Source organism: Lissotriton helveticus, chromosome 1_1 (assembly GCF_964261635.1).
Source record: "Lissotriton helveticus chromosome 1_1, aLisHel1.1, whole genome shotgun sequence".
NCBI lineage: Eukaryota > Metazoa > Chordata > Amphibia > Caudata > Salamandridae > Lissotriton > Lissotriton helveticus.
The window spans coordinates 1191137142-1191157079 of record NC_136057.1 but is presented as its reverse complement, the minus strand read 5'-3'; the positions used below and the strand labels follow the sequence as shown (position 1 = coordinate 1191157079).

The 19938-nt window shown below is 42.2% G+C and overlaps 1 protein-coding gene across 3 annotated transcripts in view; it reads right to left on the bottom strand.

Annotated features, from left to right (window-relative positions):
- MAGI2 (membrane associated guanylate kinase, WW and PDZ domain containing 2) overlaps positions 1–19938 on the bottom strand; it is a 2996284-nt gene that overhangs the window by 351488 nt on the left and 2624858 nt on the right. For all 3 annotated transcript variants that reach the window (XM_078679471.1, XM_078679479.1, XM_078679488.1), the window contains one exon: positions 829–1018. In XM_078679471.1, coding sequence (XP_078535597.1) covers positions 829–1018 — 190 coding nt within the window. The remainder of the gene's footprint in view (positions 1–828; positions 1019–19938) is intronic.

Genomic DNA, 19938 nt, shown 5'->3' with positions numbered 1-19938 from the left:
GAGTACCCTATCTGCCAAACTGACCTTCCACTTGCATAAGTTAGAGACAGGTGCACTGTCATGTTTTCACAGGCGGAACCCCTCCTGTCTCTACCAGCACACATTTCATGCCTCACCTATACATAAGGTAAGCAACTTAAAAAATGTTTTGCTTCAGTGGCGTTTATTAGTTATTTTATTAACTTTACGGTTTTCTGTGAGATTGTATCCGCAATAATGAAACCACTTTCTGTAATTTCATCCGGGTGAAAGACTGAGTTCTCATTTCTTGAGATGCCAAAAGGGGTTTCATTTCCTGTGGTGACATGCTCGTCAAGTGGTATGTAATGTCACTCCCTACCACCTGTGGTATTGGTGTAGTAATGCCCGTTCGTTCTGACCACAATGAATTAATGTCTGAAATGTATAGTTAGTGTTTGGAGTATATCTATTTATGTGCGTATCCTTCACACAAACATGTCAGTCATTTAGGCGTGTCTCTGGCTATGCCTTTTGCTATGCAAATAACAGTGCTATTAACAAACTAAACAATAAACGTGTAATACAAATAACAGGGTGGAAATAATAACAACAGCTTTCGATCGAAAAATCCAAGGAGCATGAAAACATTATAATCTGCCACGTTGGAAGCATGATTGATTTTAGGATGTCAATATCTTAGAATGTGCTAGGCGTCTCCGCAATTAACATCAAACTTCCATTCCACTTTAAATTACATTTACATATCAAAGTCCAAATATTTTGTCAGTCCTGTCACTTTCAGTGCAAGTGCTACTTATTATTAACCACTAATCACACAGTGCACCGACGAAAGGGTAATTTACTTACGCCTACTTTCATAGATAGCTCTTGATTTCTCGTACAGCTCGTACGGGTCGGGTTTCCTTGGATCGAAGGCCTCTGTGGAATCGGGGAAGGAGCTCCGTTGGAGGTTGGGAGGGAAAGGAATGTTCTGCGTCATGGCCGGAGCAGATAAACTTGTTTGCGGGCTGCCTTGGTTGTCCCATCTTTCCGTTATCTGTAATGGAGGAAAAAAGGAGAAATGGTTTCTTGTTTTTTTTCTACAGATGGTTCAAAGTTAGTACTTGTTAAAAGCATTGAAAGTGCAGCCAGTCTAAAAAAAGAGCTTTGCAAAGCATCTGTATTTTAGTTGTGCATGAAGTATACTACCAGATTCCTCAATTAAGAAAAATGTAAAAATTCTACCAAAGTACGTAAGAATAACATTTCGGTCATTCGTCCATTAGTATTTATTCGGTCATAACAATAACATTTATATACACGAAAAAATTGTTTTAAAAAAAATGTCAAACACCAAAATGTAAAGCTTGATAAAAAACAGCAGACCAGTTTTTTTCCCAAATTTAGAAAAATATTGAGTTAGTATGAATGAATGAAAGTACAAATATCGTGCGGTACTATTGCCTGAAAACATATTGACGCTTAAACTGGAACTACAAGTTGTGGTAGTAAATCAGCAAAATAAGGATGTGAATGCCCTCCTGAAGTTTTCATAGTTTTATATTTTTTATACTTTAGGCAGGTGAAGACACAGAGCATTTCAAGAAGAGAGCTCAGGAAAAGACAAGACGCGCTACACCTAATTTGGATCTCGAAAACCAGGAAGTGTTAATTGAAACAAAGACTCCATGCAGAGGGGCTGCTCATAGGTCTAGTAATGTCTGTATAAATGATGGCACTATCCGTTTGTGACAAAAACATAAGGCCTTATATTGAATGTGCCTAGAGCCAACTAAGTTACTGATGATCCTCCCAGAAAGTCAAACCTTCTACGATTAAATACAAGTCACACGGTTGAATTTTGCGCCCATAGTATCCTTTTGATGGAGGTTTGTGGGAAGACTGAGATAGGCGGAGTAGCATAATCTTGCCAAAACTATTACATTATTTTCCTGAAAACATACCCGGTCCCAACTTTCGAACTGAAGTTTCATGATCAATCTTCCAAAGAGACCCAGTTATTAAGCAGGCAGGTAGCTTCCAGACAGGTGACAAACAATGAGTCACCATGCTGCTACTACAGGGTTTTCTGTTGACACAAAGAACAAATGCCACAACATCTGCCTTACAACCCTCTTTCTACTAAGAAGGGCAGCATCCCAGTCCGCCACAGTCTCTCTCTCAAGGATCAAAATCATAGATGTATACTCTACTGTCACAAATGTGATAAACTTACTCCAACTGCACTCTGAGCCCTTTAACCCAATGAGCCTGTTTAGAAGGCTAAGGATAATCGAGCCATGTAAAACCTGCCATAGCATTTGTCATTCACGGAAAGGCGTCATTTACGGATAGGGAAGCAGTCTCACTGTAAGCATATTCTTGGGTCTGAGCAATGCTCCCTAAACTGGCTGAGGATTCATCTATTCGGACATCACTGAAAAGCGGATTTATTTTCAAAGTCACTTTTCACTTGTGCTTTTAATGGATCCCAAAAATATTGGAGACTGATGGAGTAAATGGAATCTTTGATATAAATGAAGAATTACATTTTTAGAACCTGACCCGTGGCACAAACTTCCCTCAGTATTTGCTGATAAATAGTCAACGTTGTTTAATTAAGTACAATTAACAGCAAAGGCCATTCACAACCAGTTGGGCAGCAATATGCTCAGTTTTTCTTTCTTTACTATAATTGGAGTCCCTCAGGGAGCGCACATGCGAGATCCAAATTTATTCTGTTCTGTTGCTAGAGTCTTTACAGATCCATGCCTCCAAATTTTATCAGCAAATGCAGTTGACACAGCTGCATCAGTCCAGTAGATTGTGAGCCTTTCTCCCACTTCTCTTCTGGTTACTCAGTAAAATTTCAAATCCGGATCCTGTAGTTGCTTGGTCGATACAGTTGATACTGGTGGTACATACTGGCACCTCAATCCAGGTTCTGCTAGTCTAGGACCAATGTAATCTTATTCTTCCACTGGGAGCAGTGTGATATATACCTATTACAACAAAATACTCTTGTTAATCCCTTTTCTTTGCTTTAATTACATTGTATTTAAAGATATTTACCTCCAAAATCTTAACCATACAATTATCTTGAAGAACAAACAGAAGCTGCAATGAAGCTTGAATTCTATATATCCTAATAAATGCTTGATTGTTCCCCAGCGAAGACTTGAAAGTTTGTTAACAAATGTAATAAATAGGAGGGAGGCCAAGATGCAGCTCTGGCAAATCCCTCATGTTCCAGAAAAGAAACTAGCTAATTGGCCTTAGTGACCTTATTGCTTGTATGTGCTATTTCCATGGAAGGGCATCTACACTATAATATAGTGGCCCATCTAAACAAACCGTGCCTTGCACAACCATTCAACAAGTTTCCTATTGAGGGAAATTAAAGCCGTTCTTAGAACAATGACTGTCATGTAAGGTGGTGCCGTCTTCTTGGCTGCATACTTAGGGCTAAGGATCTGGAATATCATGCATTGATCTCCCATTGAAATGCCTTCTAGAAGCTCACCTGACTATAGGCAAGTAGAGCAGCCTTATCTACTCATTTTGAAATCGGGCAAGTAATGCCTGACATGGAGTTTCAAGTAGAAATCATCGATGGTATTGCTTAGTAGAATATAAGGTCCACATGGCTCTCTCAGTAGCATCCTCCCCAGCCTGGGTCCTCTTAAATGAATACACCACACACAGAGCTTAGTATTACACGTCTTTATTCTTGTGCAAACTCAACGTTCTAAACATGAACTCTATTCACCACACCCAAACACTTAGGTCATAGTTCTCAGGAGTTCACCAGGAAGCAAATGTGTCCCTTCATCGCTAACTCACATGACACTACATCTCTCTCTTGTTAAATAAAAAAACAGATATATATATGTACATACACATTACAACTCCTCAGTAAGGCATTTTGGAGCTCTGAGCAAATGCTGAGATCATGTCTTCTGAAGCTAGAAAGAAACAGAAGAGAAGCGCCCATGATTGTTGATGTATGGACAGATGCAGTCACAGGGCTCTCTATAGTCTCAATTGAACTAGTCTCACATCTGGTGAATGATGAGGCAGATGCCTGAAGTGCAAAGAATCTTACGCAATGGACTTTCCAGGACACTGAGCAGTTACCATGTGTCCTTTACTAGTCACAACTTTAAAAGGTTTAACATCAAAGGGTGCATCAGAATTCCGTTTTCTGTATTGTCGCACTAATACTCGATCACTTTATTGAAATTAATGTATTTGTCACATCAACGTTTGTCAACATATACTTTCATCTCTTACTTATGGCACAAGTGAGTTTGATGAAGTTCACCATCTGTTGTAATGTTCTATAGGTCCATTGTGGTAACTTGGTCGTCCTGGCTCTCCCCAACATCAAGGTTGCAGGACTTTCACCTGTCATTGAATGAGAAGTAGACTGGTAAGCTCAAAGAGCAGACGGGAGAGCAGACTTCAGATCAAGCTTCTCCATTGTAGCACGCTGGACGATCCTTTTAAGTGTGCTCAAAAAGCACTCAACAGCACCATTTGCCTGTGGCCAAAGAGGTGTGCTTTTCTGATGCTTCACATTGAGTTGAATAGGAAAGTGTCTTCATTCTCATCTGTTGAATGGTGAGCCATTGTCAGGCTTTAGATTTGAAGGAACAACCCATGTTGCAAAAATGCCACCCAAACTCTTGATAACTCTTTCTTGATTGGTCAATATGAGATCTTCTACCAATGGAAAAGAGGAGTATTCATTGATGACCATCATCAGGTGATGCTCATTATCAAGAGGACTCAAGAAATCAGCAGCAGTGCTCTCCCATACATGTATTGGAAAGTCACACATAAGCAAGGCATTTTGAGTGGTTTGGGGAGATAAGCAATTGCACAATTGACAGGTCTTCAATGCTCTTTCAACTCTCTCGTCAAGGAAACCAAACTCGATCTCAGAGAGCTCATTTTTTTGCAACAATTTGACAATATCCTTCATGGGCGACTTAAATAATTAGTTGTCGCAGACTCTCCGGATATTTTAGAACATTTGATGTTTGCTGTCACATGTGACAGGTCGAATGTGCTGTTTCCGAGATTGAACAACACTTCTAGAATGTTCGGGCATCCATTTTGTTTTTTCATCATAACGTACTTAGCTTTTTCTTGGTCTTGCAAACCATTACAAAACGGTTCTCTTTCCCACAGCATTTGCATACTTGTCCAATGGCTAGACATTAACCTTCGCGTGGAAACAAAAATCCAAGTTAAAGCACAGTTTGTTTTTCTTTAGAAAAATAATTTTGTGTCCTTCAGCTTTGTGTTTCTGCTTACTTTTCAGTTCATTACTCACTCATTCTGGGATCCTTCGGTCTCCATGTCGGCAGCTTGTCAATTAGCACATTCCTCAGGTCTGGCAGCCTTAAGGACTCGCCCTAGACTAAGGGTTTCTCTCAGCATTCGTCTGAATGAATCTGACAGATATATGTTGATAACTCAGAGACATATAGCTTCTTCATCATTGAATTCACTGACCTCACAGTGTTTGATGAGTGTATCAAGTCTCTCAACAAATTCAGTGATTGCTTCACCAGCTCTCTGTCTTTCCTGACTGAAAATACATCTTTTGTAACCGACATTCGGCATTGGATTGAACTTGCTATTTAACACACCTTTAATTTGACGGCATGTGAATTTGTCAGTTTGCAGTAATTTCTTGATTACCTCTTTTATTCCTCAACCAGCAATGTTTATGAGGTATTTGACAACATTTTTATTGTTGATTTCTTCCAGGGCATCGATGAAATCATGAAAATGTTTCTATCCAGGCAGTCCGCCTGTCACCAATACTGTGCTTTTTAGCAGTGTCGAATGGAGGTGGGGGTTTTAGGGAGGAGTCGGCTGTATAACCAGTTGTGAAACTTATTGATGTTGAGAGTGTATGCTGCCCACCCGCACTTTCACCATTCGTACCATCAGCACGTCCTTGCGATGTGCTTGCTTTGGGGTCATAATGGCCTATCTGCATTGGCAGAGGTTCTTTCAGTGTGGCCATTAGAGCTTGTCAACTCTTGTTGCGCAGAACACACCTTACACTTCTGATGGTGTCCACTTCAGGGATCAACAGCTCCGTATTCACAATCCTGTGTATGATGACTCTTTTTACTCACCTTTTGGGTAAGTACCACAATAGTTTCTCAGCATGGTTTTCACTGCCTGTAGTGCTTTTCTGTATTTGACTAATTTTTCTACTAGCGCTTTCCCACCCTTATCTGTTGCTGCTTCTAGCATTTCTCTGTACCTGGTTGCTTCTGCCATTAACGTTATCATCATTCCATACGATTTAAAGCTCAGTGTTGAATAGTGGCGCAGGGTCTCTTTCAAGGCCTTAGTAGCACATTTCTGGTCAATGATGAGTAAACTTCTCAGTGAGGCTTTCATTAACATCAAATTCTTCACTGTGGCTGGAATGGCGCTTTGACTCCACATATGCCAAACGTCTAGCTTAATTTTTACTGAGGCCCATGGGGCACTCACATGCAGGTTGCTAGACCACGGCAAACTCTCCGGGAGAGCACTGTCGATCTTCAGGATATGTATTCCCTATCTTGTCGCAAGTTGTAGTGTCCTCCCTAGCCTGGGTACTCGTAAATGAAAACTCCACACACAGAGCTTAGTAATACATGTCTTATTCTAGTACATGTAAATGCAAACTCAACCTTCTAAACATCAAACTCTATTCACCGAACTGAAAACTTATGTCACAGTTCTACAGACTCCATCGTGAACCAAAAGTGTTCCATCAATGCTAACCCACAAGACACTACACTGTCTGCTGAGATTTTAATGATGGTGACCTTTCTGCATGACGGTGGATGCACATCCTTCAACAACACCTCATTAAACACCGATAAAACTATCCAGAAATTGGGAATAACTTTAAAGAGACCCACACTTACCAAATATGCAACAGTGTTAATTAAAATATGAAGTATTAACAGAAGGAGAACAACAATTATGCTCCCACAAACTTAAGTAACCATTTAGTAAGAAGCAAAGGTCAGGCTTCAATGAGAAATCCTAGGCTCATCACTCGAACAATGTGTAAACGCATTTATTCAGAGAAAGATGCACATAAAGTATGAAAGTAGCACCAAAAAAACTAAATTCAAGAAACCAAACAGTGAAAGGTTGCAAAAAGATGAATATTTTCTTGTATAAACCAGTATCACAATAGTAATAGCGGATAAAGGGATAGGAGTTATGAATCTTTGCATTAAATATAAAAAAGCTAATAGAAAACAATGGGAAAGTGAAAATCTGCCCAGTCTATGTCAGTGACCAGTCCCTAGGCTTCATTTCAAGGAGAAAGCAATGGAGTACGGGTCAGATGTAGCCTAGCAGTTCACTATGGCCAACAGTTTTACAGTCCAGTGTAGTCTCCCAGAAAGAAATCAAAATTCCATCTGAGAATGCTGGGGCACTATGAGGTCGGATAGGTAAATTCCGGGTCCTGCTACTACCGTCAGTTTTAATGCCAAAAGCCCTGAGCAAGACCAGCTTGAAATCTGTTGTCATTGTGGTCAGCTAACTGCAGGAATCACTTGGCTCCCTGTTCCTCCTGTCACTTTGCACCATTCATTTCGGGTCTCATTTAAGGTTTGGCAATATGGAAGTACCTTGATTCGATTTGATTCAATAAGCTTTATTCGGTTAAAATGTGGCAACCATGAAAGCAAATGTACAGACACAAATAATAAAATCCAGTTATAAGGGAGTACCTCATAAATGGGTGGTTCTCCCATCACATCAAATGTGCAGTTAACCCACCTTTTTTAAATTTAGGGTAAATCTGGCTTTTTGTCTGACCTTTCACAGGGTCGCCACATCACAGTTGCCATATTTGGGGCAGAGTGACAGTCACTGGTTTTCTTTATCTGGGTCTGCAGTGGAAGTCATGGTAGACCTGGGCAGAGAAAACCAACACTGTCTCCCATGCATATGTTAGAAAATTCTCTGCGAATCAGGGCTTGCTGTTTTGTTCTTCACAAACAAATTCCGGCTTTAGGAGTTTGTGAAAAACTAAATGAATGTACAGTTGAAAAATACAGGGCATCCCATGAGACATGTATCTGAATACAGAAAACTCACTCACAGATGCATTTAAGGCTTCGAGGTCCCTGCCAGGTATGTGAGGTGGTCTACTGCAGGGGTTGTGACGGTGGGTCTATTACTGACTTAGTAGGTGGCCTGTTGTACCTTAAATGAGGCCCTTTTACTTTTTCAAAAAAGTGCAAAGTCCTGTGACAGGGTGAGGCTGGCCAAACAGAGCACCACAATGTCAAATATGTTGGATTAAAGTTCCAGCTGAAGCATTGGACCATGCTATCAAAGGTTTAGTATAGTTTGAAAATCAGAGCTTCGCAAGTCCTTTTGTCACTGGGATCACATTGCTGCTTTACACATTTCCGTTCACTTTATTGGGATTTAAGGGGTCATTTAGAGCGTGGCAACGCAGGAGCATCGCCACAAGTCAGTGATCCTTCCTCGCCATCAAACTCAGGATTTCCCTACTTTATAGAGAGTAGGGAAGTGCTAGGTTTCCAAGAGTAGTGCCCCAGCCGTCTCTTTAGTCACGAACCCCTCAACTGAAGGCTGTCAGGTCATAGTAAAAGTCACAAACCACAAAAAGACCAGGGTCCTGAGACTACAGAGATCCTAATTTATCGTATCTCCTTATCCTAGTCTTGCATGAAGGTTTGTAGTTTTCTACATACCCTTCGTTATACTCTGTTCAGTAGTATTTTTATCTATATACCATAAATCCCTTTCCCACACTTTGTTGACAGTTTTTTAAGACATCAGGGACCTATATGCATACCACTTTCAACTATTCAGTCCCATTCATACATTCACTTATATGAAAAAAGTGAAACGGGCGAAATGACCCCTCACGGGCGTACCACTAAGCGGGCTACGCCCGTGAGGGGTCATTTCGCCCGTTTCACTTTTTTCATATAAGTGAATGTATGAATGGGACTGAATAGTTTAAAGTGGTATGCTGTAACTCTTTGAGTGGAGGGCGACCGGGGTTCTTTTCCCTCTTTGCTCCTATTTTGATTGCATAGTAAAAGTCACCCTTCTATACTTGTAGCTGGTAAACTGTCACTAGAGTTACCTGGCGGGTAACACTAAGCAAGGCGTGGTGGTCAGTGACATACATGCGCAAGATGAAAACTCCATAAACGTCAGGCTCATTGACTACTTGATTTTCAAGAATAAGCTCCTGCTTTCAGACAATTGTCTTGAAAAACTAAACAAATTGGGCGATGTATACTTCAAACATGGTACCATTCTACAAAACCCCATGGCGATGACACAGCTGCCATTGTTTAAATCAGGCCCATAGGCAATGTTTGGATCTTGAAATGGGGCAGCCCATGGCAACTACCAGAGGCTGATATTAATTTAAGCATAGCACACGTCACCTTGTGATGTCTAGTGTGATGCCATATAACTGGTGTGCCCAAATATGGGTCCCATCCTTACTATTCGATCGGATTCAAGCTGCACCACATTGATGAGGCTCAAACAGGCCAAATGTGGCCTGGGGTTAGTTGTTTCGCATTCAGGCGTTGGGGATCTTACGTCAATTGAAAGAAGCTGAGCCACAAGGACCAGTATGCGACGTATCAACAATTTGCTTGTTTCCCTGAATGTATGAGTGGGGTTATGTTTAATCCCATCATAAAAAATGGCTGTTTAAGGTAAATAAGTTCAACATGCTCCTCCATTGCAGTGACAAGGGAGATATAGATGAATATTCCAAAGAATGACACACAGCAAACTGTGTTTGTTAGGGGCTTGGGTCAGCAGCACAGGATGTATATGTGGATTCCTAAACTCTGATATCCAGGTGGAGGAACACATTATTTGATGAATGTGAGCATTGTTTATTTTCCAGAAAATACTAGCAGGCAAGTCAAGGATTATAGGCCTGCACTCACATGGAAACAGTAATTGGAAATATGATGAAATGAGGGCCACATGTATTCTAATCTCAGAAGGGATGAACATCATGCTTTTTAAAGTCAGCAAATAAGAAAAAAACAAAAGGACAATAGAAAGATCGGTCCATTGTGGCATCCAGTGGTGAAGGTATCTGTAGGAAATAGAGAGGTTTGACATAGAATATGACCTTGATTCCAGCCAGTTTCAAGGTGCTGATTTTTCCATTCCTGCAAGGTGTGTTACAACTTGGTAAAGAGACTACCGTGTTGTGTGGCGAGTACTACCTGGAGATGACTGAAGACTTGTCAGCTGAAAAATACTTGTCAAATATAGAATTTGTCAAATGTTGGACACCAATCGATATAGGGTCACCGCTAGCAGTACTTTTACTTATCATTGAAAGTAGACTCATCACTTGAGGAAGCAGGCTCTAATATCTGGCAGAATTCCCGTTTTCAGGCCACGTAAACATAAACACATTTAGTAGACTGATACAATGAGATGCAGATCTGGTATTCAAGTAAGCATGACATTTCAGTCACAACAAATTTTGCATGTTAAAGATTTAATAATCCTCTGACTCCTGCCAAAAATGTAAGAGGTGGGAATTAGTTTCATATGACTGATTGTTAGTCACAGTGAACTGACATTCCCTATTATCGGGAATAAAAGTAGGATTATGTTGCTATCTGAACCAAAACCTTCATGTCTTCCTGCTTACCATGCCTTCTTTCCCCATTAAATTCCGGCAGGTGTACCCTGACTAAATGAGGGCAATAGCAAAGGTTACCGCACCCAGGAATTAACAAGAACAATACACTTTGCACCACTTATAACTGTGATTCCATTGGAATCAGGTGTTTATTTGGCAGTCGCAATTTACACAGGTACCTGTATGTAAATAGCATTAACCTATATGAGTAATTTGCCATCTGTGTAAATACCTACTTTTCTGAGTTTTGAACTTGGAAATGAGCCATAATATGCACAATCTGTATTTAACAGTCCACATTTTTTGCCTTTTTTTTTTTTAGATATTCCCCATGCCACAATACATTTTGACAGGTTTGGTGCTTCCTGGAGGTCTGCTGTGGGATGGAATGCAAGTCCCAGAATCCTCTGCCGTCGTAGGGAGAAGCCAGTTGTTTTGGCACCATTTGGTGCATTTATCCAGTCCACACCACTGCATCATGGGACGTGCTTACTGGAGGTCTGCTGGGTGACAGATTGCAAATCCCAGGATACCCTGCTATCCGCAGGGAGGAGCCGGTTGTGTTGGCACCAATGGGTGCATTTATCCAGCCCATAACACCACAGTGCGAGATGCACACGGGCCCGTCTGGACTCATTCACGGCCAAACGAGGCCAGGTTTGGCCAAACACCCAGGTATTTGATTTCAACTTCACGTGGGCATTGTAAATACATTTAGCACATTTTTAACAGCAAATAGCCTGTCTGCATTTGGCTTGCACATTTTTGACTATTTGTAAGCCACCTACTATATTGTTGCACTGATCATGTTTAACGGTAAGCCCCATATTTGGCCTCAGAAGCCGAAATGATTGATTTTCCGTAACTCCAGCAATCAGATTAATTGCTCAATGCTGCAACAACGTATCCCATCTCATGACCCACTGCTTGCCCCTAATAGTACTGACATGCCCGTTAGTGAGATGCTGCTAATACACACGGAGAAAGATACTGTAGATATGACCCACTAGCAGTTCTAGTCCATATGAAATATCAGGGAATGTTGCTTGCATAGGAGCAGTACTTTAAATGGGAAAATATAAATGCAGGTACTCATTAAATTGAGTTAGGGGTGTGGTTAGTGGGCGGGGTTAGAGGCGGAGCGAGACATGCTGATACAAAGACACTTCTATTGAGTATTCCTTTTACCCTTGAACTGCCCTTGATAGTAGTCTCAAACTTAGGATGTGTGCAGATTAACAGATACATATGCTAATAAAGGGTGGTGTGAAGACTTGTTTGGAACAAGCCCTAAATCATAATGGAAGGAGCTTGTAAACTATGAGTGCATCCAAGCTATCTACAGTACTATTCGCACTTTCAGGCTAATAATCAGTGCATCCCAGAACCAACGAGATGCTGGCGTAGCATCAATAATAATGAGTTCAACACCACTCAGACTCGCAACGCCCATTGGGCTCAAAGGGCTTCAGCCCCTCCTCTCCCCCCTCCCGTGTGTCAGCCCGGGCTGAGGCAGCTACTCACAGACAGTTTTTGAGCTGTTGTAGGCTGGCTGGGCTGGCGTCCGTCTTCTCGTAGCCGCACAGAATACTTCACAGGTCTTTTTAGGACCATTTACTTGCTAATGAGGCTTTGTTGTTTTTTCACCCCTTCTTAGAACCCCTGGATCTTTACTCTGCCTATTGCTGGAAGAAGACGCCCCCTCCCCCAAATTTTTTACCCCCTGCCAAAAAAAGTGGCGCTAGTTGTGTCTCTGACGCCACTTGCAGGACATATCAAAACACATGAAAAATGTATTAATCTAAACAAAACGTGTTAACTCATTACATGAAATGAAGGGTAAACACGAAATGTTAATGTTTCCTTGTTGTTGTAATATTTGCATCCTCCTAATGTCATACTCTTCCTACTTTCTTGACTTAAGTGAAATCCTTAGATCTTGTAGAGTGCGCACACATACACACAGAAACACCCATTACACACATTTCTTTTCAAATACCCTTTAAGTGTCCCGATTCTCTTCCTCTATGATATAATTTCTCTGACAAACATACACAATATCAGGCAAACACGAACACATCAGCAGACAAATACACACAAGGTTCCCTTCGGATTATTCCTTAGTTACTTCGCAGCGCCAGCCAAGGTGCAAATGAGATTGACAGAGCAGGGCCTGGATGGGGACTACTCTCAGACACAGCAGGATGGTGAAATCTCCAACACCCCAACATCCCACATCCAGTGCATAATGCAAATGAGCCACTGTTGAATGGTTCAGGGTGGCTCTGTTAAGGGCTATAGAGGCGATTTGGATGTCAGAGTGCCCTATAGATCTGCTCCGCTCTGACTGCCTCGAGCTCAGCAGCACTAGCAGCAATGAGCGAACGTTTCTTGCGTACCGGTACTCTCCTTGGCAGTGGAGAAGTGCCGGTACTCAGCTTGCTAAAAATGAGAAGTGCCGGTACTCAGTACCTGTGAGTACCGGCCCATTTAAAGCACTGCATAAGAGGGAAATTGCAAGACCAATAATGGGGTAATTTTATTTGTGGACATGATATTGTGCGTATACAGGAAACCTGGGCCTTGTAGAAAATCTTCTGGCTAGGGTATACACATTTTAGGACAGAGGCTGTCCTGTTCTATGCAGCACAAACCTGCCAGGGATCTCAGTTAGAAGAATTAACAGAAATAGCAATGACATTTTGGGCTTGTGTATTAGTGGCCAGAAAGGGCTTATGTTGAATGTATTCAATATTTCAATCTGGCTTCTGGTAGGAGCTAAGTATCACCAACTATAAATCCTCTGATTTACTACCTCAATGAGGTCCCAACCAAAGTCCCAATAGTAGTAGCGGCATATTTTGATGCCATGTTCAAGCTCCTTGAAGGCTCATCATCAATTACAGAAGGGGAAGTTAAAGCTAGGGGAATACAAAGACTGGAGGTTAAACAGCATAGATCCTAGCCCTCATCGGCAGTTCAATTATTGTCACTTACCCTGACCTTCGGGCTACGAGCCTGTAATGGTAGATCTGGGGCAAATAACTCCCCCTGCTACCATATTTGCAAGAGGGACCATCAAAAGTAAAATAGATGATATCTTACTAGATATTGACATTTTGCATCTCGCCCTTAACTTTGAAGTCATCGTACAGGAAGAAAGTGACCATAACCTACTTGTCTTGTCATTAGATGAAAAAGTGTTTAAATTGAAGTGCACAGAAATGTTACATTCTGAATAAACATTGTCCCTCACTAATGATAGGAAAGCGGTAAAGTGGTCTAAGATATATTATAACCCTGAGAAACTAACACAAAACTATACCATGTTTTACAGCTTACTGGTACACACCATTAATATCCCAGAGTGAAATTCCTCTGAGCAAATCAGACTCTGCCCTATTTAATGGTCTATATACTTTGTGCATTCAAACTCCGAAAACCCAGAAGCAGAGGGAATCCCAGGCTCCTTAATGGTACACAAGCAAGTGCCGATATGCCAAGAATCATCTGATTAGAACAATTAAAACAGGTGACCGAGACTTAATTAGACAACATCATGCCATACATAAAACATTATTAAAACTTCCAAGCAACATTGTGTAGAATCTGTCTGGTTGACTCTGACCGAAGCCTTAAAAAGTAAAGATGAGAGATTATTCTGGCAAATTTTCTCTCACAGTGATGCTGCCACCACCAGTTCCATCGACTTTGTGGTAAAACATTATCAATGGGTTGATCATCTTAGTAGCTTGTATACAGTGCCTACTTCGACAGACTTCTCTGTGGCTGCATTTTGTCCACCCGCGGCTGTTGTAACTGACACCAAAGTAGAGACATTTTCCAGATTCTCCTTGGATGAGACTAATTTGGCTCCAGGCTCCTGATAAGGAGCTTGGAGCTGATAAAGTTCCTAGTGATCTATACCGTTTGGAACCTGGTGTATAGGAGTCATATGTTAATGCCCTCTCTAACAAGATACCCCCATCTTGGCTTGCAGCAGAAATAATCCACATCTTCAAGAAGGGTGATAAATCCTCCCCATTTAACCACAGGCCCATCAGTCTCACTGACAGCCTGCAAAAGATCTTTTGTCATCATATTTTATCCAGACTTTATGGATGGATGAAATAGAAGATGATCCTTTCCCCATACCAGGGGCGTAAGACAGACCCCCGTATCCCCCGTGGTGCGGGGTGGGGGCAAGCTGCAGGGGGCCCCCTCAGCACAGTACTCCGGGTACATTGCAGGGGGCCCCTTAAACTTTCATTACGCTACTGCCCCACACAAAGCTGGGTTTCACACTGTTGACCAGGTGTTCACTCTGAACTTAATATGTTGGAAGTATATGGCCCTATCAAAAGACCACCTATATACCGTCTCTTTCAATAGGGTCACACTCAACCTTGTTCGAAGATGGCAACTCTGGCTTGCATTGTCTAGAATGGGTGTTGATTCACACTTACTGAACATCTTGAGCAGATTGTATGATAAGACCATTGTAAAATTAAGGTGACGAACAGGGGAGAAATAACAGATTGCATACCCATTTGGGGTGATTTGTGAAAGGTATGTGTTCTTGCCCTCACCCTCTTCTCCCTCTGTCTTTGTGGTTCATTTATTAAAAAGTATACACAATAGCTGCAGGCCACTTACCCGCGCTACTAATCATGGATGATACTGTGTTAATATCCAGTAAGCACTGATTGTGCCACCCACACGAGCAGCCTTTCAAAGGGTTCTCAGACCTGCCACTGCAGTGTCTGCACACTGTTTTACTGCCATGTCAACTTGGCAAGTGCACCCACTTGCCAAGCCCTAACCTTCCCTTGTAGTATATGTGAGTCACCCCTAAGGTAGATCCAAGGTACCCCTATGGCCAGGGTGCAGTGTATGTGAAAGGTAGGACATGTCCTGGTGTGTGTGTGATGTCCTGGTAGTGAACTTCAGTGTATTTCGTTTTTAATATTGAAAGGCCCACTGGATAGAATGGGGAATACTCAAAATTTTACAAGTATATCTTCCCCTTGGGACAAGATGGAGAAATGGAGTTTGATATGCCTGAACTCGAAATGTAGAAATGCATCTTTTAGTAAAGAAGATTTTCATGTTCTGTGTTTAAAATTAACACTTTTAGAAAGTAGGTATTTTCTTGCTTAGCCATCCTGTGTGCCTCTGCTGGGTTTTGAATTAACTGTATGGCTCTTGAGTGACAGGGACTGAGGATGTGCATTCTCTTCAGGCAGCCACTTGGGGGATCAATATGTGTCCTGCTTTTCCTGGATGAGTCAGGGCTGGGCTTAATAGACTTGGGCTGCATTTAGAGTAAAGGGAGGAGATTTCCTCCCTTGGACAATGCTGTCGCAACCTCCTGCTAGGAAGCTGGGGCTGAGAGGACTAATCTGGTTAGGACTAAGCACAGACACTCTCTGCCCAAGAGAACAAAGAGGAATGCACTATAAATATTGGGACCCAGTACTTTAGAACCGGCTTGGATCAAGGAACCTTCCAAGAAGAAGAGCCGGAAGAGCTGCCAGGAGGAGTACTGCCCCTTTTCTGTGTTGTTGCTTTGTTGGGTTGACCTGCATTTCCTGCTTCCGCCTTGGCCAGTGAAAAGACTGGACTGAACTTTCTTCTACTTGTTGCTGAGTATGTCCTAGGGCATCAGATAGAGCATGCCTCGTGTTCCCGAAGTCTCAGGATTAGCAAAGACTTCACCTACCTCTGGGTACCGCCTCTAGAACCACAGTTTTAGTTGCCACAGTGGGGGAAAGCAGCCAACATAGTGACTAACACTGCTGCAGACTCAGGCACCGCAGAGAGCACTGCCGCACCATAACCCTGGTCTACCCAAGGACGCCGACCGCCGCCACTAAGCTGCTGCTTGCACCGCGACCTGGGGGCACCACACTATGCACTGCCTCGCTTCACTCTGCCGCCCTGGGATAAATGACACGTCGCTGCCTGCTTACTGCGATACCCTTGACCAGTGGTTTGGGGGTCACTGCTCCTAAGTTACACGATGCACTGCCCCGTCCCACACCGCAGTTCGGGCAGACCGACACCAGCTCCTATCAACCGGCACTGTTGCTTGCAACGTGACCTGTCAGCATTGCAACAAGCCCTGCCTCACTCCGCACCATAGCCCGGGTCTCACCAACACCGCTGGACGACCGTCTCCGAGCCGCTGCCTGCACTGTGATTTGAAGGCACCGCACGCCACACAGCAGCGCTTCACATCTCAACTACGTTGGTTGGCATGACCAACCCGCACTGATGCTGTCAGCTGGAACCAAAAGTACTGTTTATGATTCTTCTGACAGTAAACCCAGTCCCCACTGACAAGGTCGGCCGGAACTGTTGGAGTCTTTGTTTTCAGCTGTAACACCGGACGAACCTACGGACTTCAACGAACTGCATCTTTAAAGTCATACTTGCAAAGTGCCTATTTTTGATTACTTTATGTTGGTCTTTTGTTGTTTTGCTCTTGTTTGTACATATACATATTGGTTATTTTTCTAAAATTGGTGTGGTGTCCTTTTGTACAGTTTTCACTGTATTACTGTTGGTTTTGTGCAACTGCTTTAAACACTGCTTCTGAGATAAGCCTGACTGCTCATGCCAAGCTACCAAGTGGGTGAGCAGGGGTTATCTTAGGAGTGTATCCCTCTTATCCTGATTAGAAGGAATGGCCCCTATTTGGAGAAAGGTCCAGACCATTGCCAACTCGAGACCCCCATTTCTAACAGTGGGGAACAGGTCCAATAGGAAGACCAATTAGATTACCTGGGGGTAAAGTTTGATAAAAACCGCTAAATGGAAAGCTCAAATATTAAAATCACAATTTACTATGCTCCATGGTGCAACTTCAGGTACCAAAAAAATCAAAGCTACCACTCCAAGATCAGTGTTCCCTGTCATATAGTTTTATAGAGCCAAGGTGCCGTCAGCAGCCTTATATGATGCAAAGGTATGGTGAATAGAGGATCCTAATAGATTTATTGTTAAAGAGAACAGTGTTATTAAATCCCTATTTAGCCTTCTCAGAAGTACCCCGTTAGGCCCCTTGTTATTTGACACTAGCCTGAAAAGAATAGGTGAGTCTGCGACAGTGAGACTGTTACTTTTTTAGATTAGATTACGGTCCACCCCAGAGTTGGCCATTTACAGGTCTGCTCTTGAGGAAGTTTTAGGTATGGCGATCAGCATTTCTATCCCATGGGTTAGTTGTAGAAAATCCATCTGGACCTCCTAGGCCTGGGCATGTACTGGTCCTCTCCTTCACGAATCAACTCTAAGTCGAAGGCATTTGTTAAAATAAAATACTAGATGCACATAATTGATTCATACCAACACAATGCAAAATTAGGAGGATTGACGGATGATTTTCTGTCCTTCAAATTCAACCCTGCACTGGAACCATATATGGATTCCTTTGTGTCTCCGCCTGCTCGTATCTTATTAGTTAAATTATAACTTGGTACACTGTTAGTAAGTACATTTAAGCACAAATGGAATTTTGTTGGCATGAAATCATAGAATTACCTGTTCTGCCCTAACAGTATTGAGGACAGATAACATCTTCTTTTCTTTTGCCCGTCTTATGTCCCCCTCCCCAAGCAGAGCTTAGCTAAAACCACTTTGTATCTCACTAAGAACGCGGAAATATGTAGAGGCTTTTAGAATATTAAGATCGGACTGTGGTATCTCGATGGCATTAAGTCTTGTAAACTATTTCTAAGCAGTGAGGTGTAAAAGAAAATCCCCAGAGCTCTAAATGTAATAGTTGTTGATGTCAATCCAGTAGCCTGTCTTTATAAAAAAATATTAGCTTCCCAGGATGACCTGCTATCTTATCAACCAAAAAATCTGGTAATGAATTTCTGATGATCCTTCCTGGCTGATATTGTTTAATAAGAATCTACTCCATTTAACTATTGGATGTTTAACATTTTCTTTTACATCTGATTTTGTTGCTAGGTTTATTATAGTCTTCCAAGATAATCACTAGTGAACCACTTTTTGTTATTTAGGCTCCACAAGGTACCGGTGTTAAGTAACTTGCAATGTATATTTACTCAGTACATAGCAATTTTTGTTTTAAAAATATGTAAGTTGTTTTTAAATATATGATTTTAATATCTAATGTTTTATGGGCTTCTGCCCAAAATAAACTATTTTGCCTGACTGACTTTGGTTTTGAACTTTGCGATCCCTTGCGACTAAGGTAGTGCTCTTTGCTGAGCAAGGGGGCTTTGAAGGCCATTGACACTTGACATGGGGAAAAAGAAAGTTACTTATGCAAACAAATCTGCTGACCCTTATAGTAGTACGCTGGACACTTTTTTCATGCATGCAGTAGGTGTAATTACTAAAAAAGATTGATTTAGTTATGTTAGAAATGAGGTTTCTAGTTGGCAGAGGTATGCACCCTGTCTAACCCACAATCCTAGTCAGAGCCAGACTAAAGAGGCAATGTGTAAAGTATTTGTGCTCACACACACCCTGTAACACAGTGAAAACACCACAAAGTACTCCATACCAGTTTAGAAAAATAGCCAATATTTATCTGTGGAAAACAAGACCAAACTGAAAAGATCCAACATACACAAGTTAAGTTATGATTTTTCAAATATTAAATGCAGTTATCAAACTTAGAAACACAATATCTCCGGCTGGGGCCATAATGACGTGCTTGCTGAAATCGAATCTAAAAGTTCAGACCGACCGCAATTGAGCACAAGTCAGCTATGGACATTTACAGCACCTACGAAAGAATGACAAAACAAAGACATTGCACATGCTGGGGAGTTGACACATTGCTTGGGGTTGGTGCAGCGTCAGTTCCTTACTGTTGGTGCAGGTCATTGGCATGTCGGTGTTCGGGACAGTGCATTGCACAATGGAGGTGATGTGGCATTGGTAGCGAGGCGTCGGTTCTGCTAGTGGTGCAGGGTCGATGAAGCATCAAGGGTCAAGCCATTAGATGTGGACTTTGCGGTGTCACACCGAGGGGCCACAGGTTCTGCGGCAGAGTTGGAGTCAAGCGTTATCGACTTCGGGCACGTGGTGCTCAAGGCTCACGCTGTGACAGATCTTCTAAGGTGCTGCGGCAGCGTAGGGGTCTGCATTGCAAGTTGAGGTCTTTGCATTGAGCGGGGACCATGTCTCTGGTGTAGGCAGCGGCGCAGTGTCAAAGAGTGGCATGGGCTCCGAAGTCACACTTGAAGTCGATGTTCGGGTTTCTTCTTGTTTAGCACAGCAAA